Here is a 213-nt window from a genome sequence, read left to right on the forward strand (position 1 = left end):
CCCCCGGGGGACTCACCACTCCATGACGATGAGCAGACACTTCCTCCCCTGGTAGAGGTTCTCGTAGACGTCCATGATGCGGACGATGTGCGCGCACTGCGACGCTCTCCAGTGCAGCTCCACTTCCCTGCGCGCCTTCGGGCAGTCCTGCAGCATCTGCGAGAGAAGCGAGACCCCCGTCAGCCCTGACCCCCCAGACCGGCTGGGGGGGCG

The 213-nt window shown here is 66.7% G+C and overlaps 1 protein-coding gene across 1 annotated transcript in view; it reads right to left on the reverse strand.

Moving 5' to 3' along the window:
- The window catches only part of MAPKAPK2 (mitogen-activated protein kinase-activated protein kinase 2), a gene marked incomplete at both ends in the record, with an annotated part of 3,941 nt that extends 3,785 nt beyond the window's left edge, over positions 1 to 156 (reverse strand). Inside the window, one exon of the mRNA XM_010076859.1 lies at positions 17 to 156. Within this exon, the coding sequence (XP_010075161.1) occupies positions 17 to 156 (140 nt within the window). The remainder of the gene's footprint in view (positions 1 to 16) is intronic.
- Between the last annotated feature and the right edge of the window lie 57 nt (positions 157 to 213).

The sequence above is a fragment of the Pterocles gutturalis genome, unplaced genomic scaffold (genome assembly GCF_000699245.1).
Source record: "Pterocles gutturalis isolate BGI_N339 unplaced genomic scaffold, ASM69924v1 scaffold7268, whole genome shotgun sequence".
Taxonomy (NCBI): Eukaryota; Metazoa; Chordata; class Aves; order Pterocliformes; family Pteroclidae; genus Pterocles; species Pterocles gutturalis.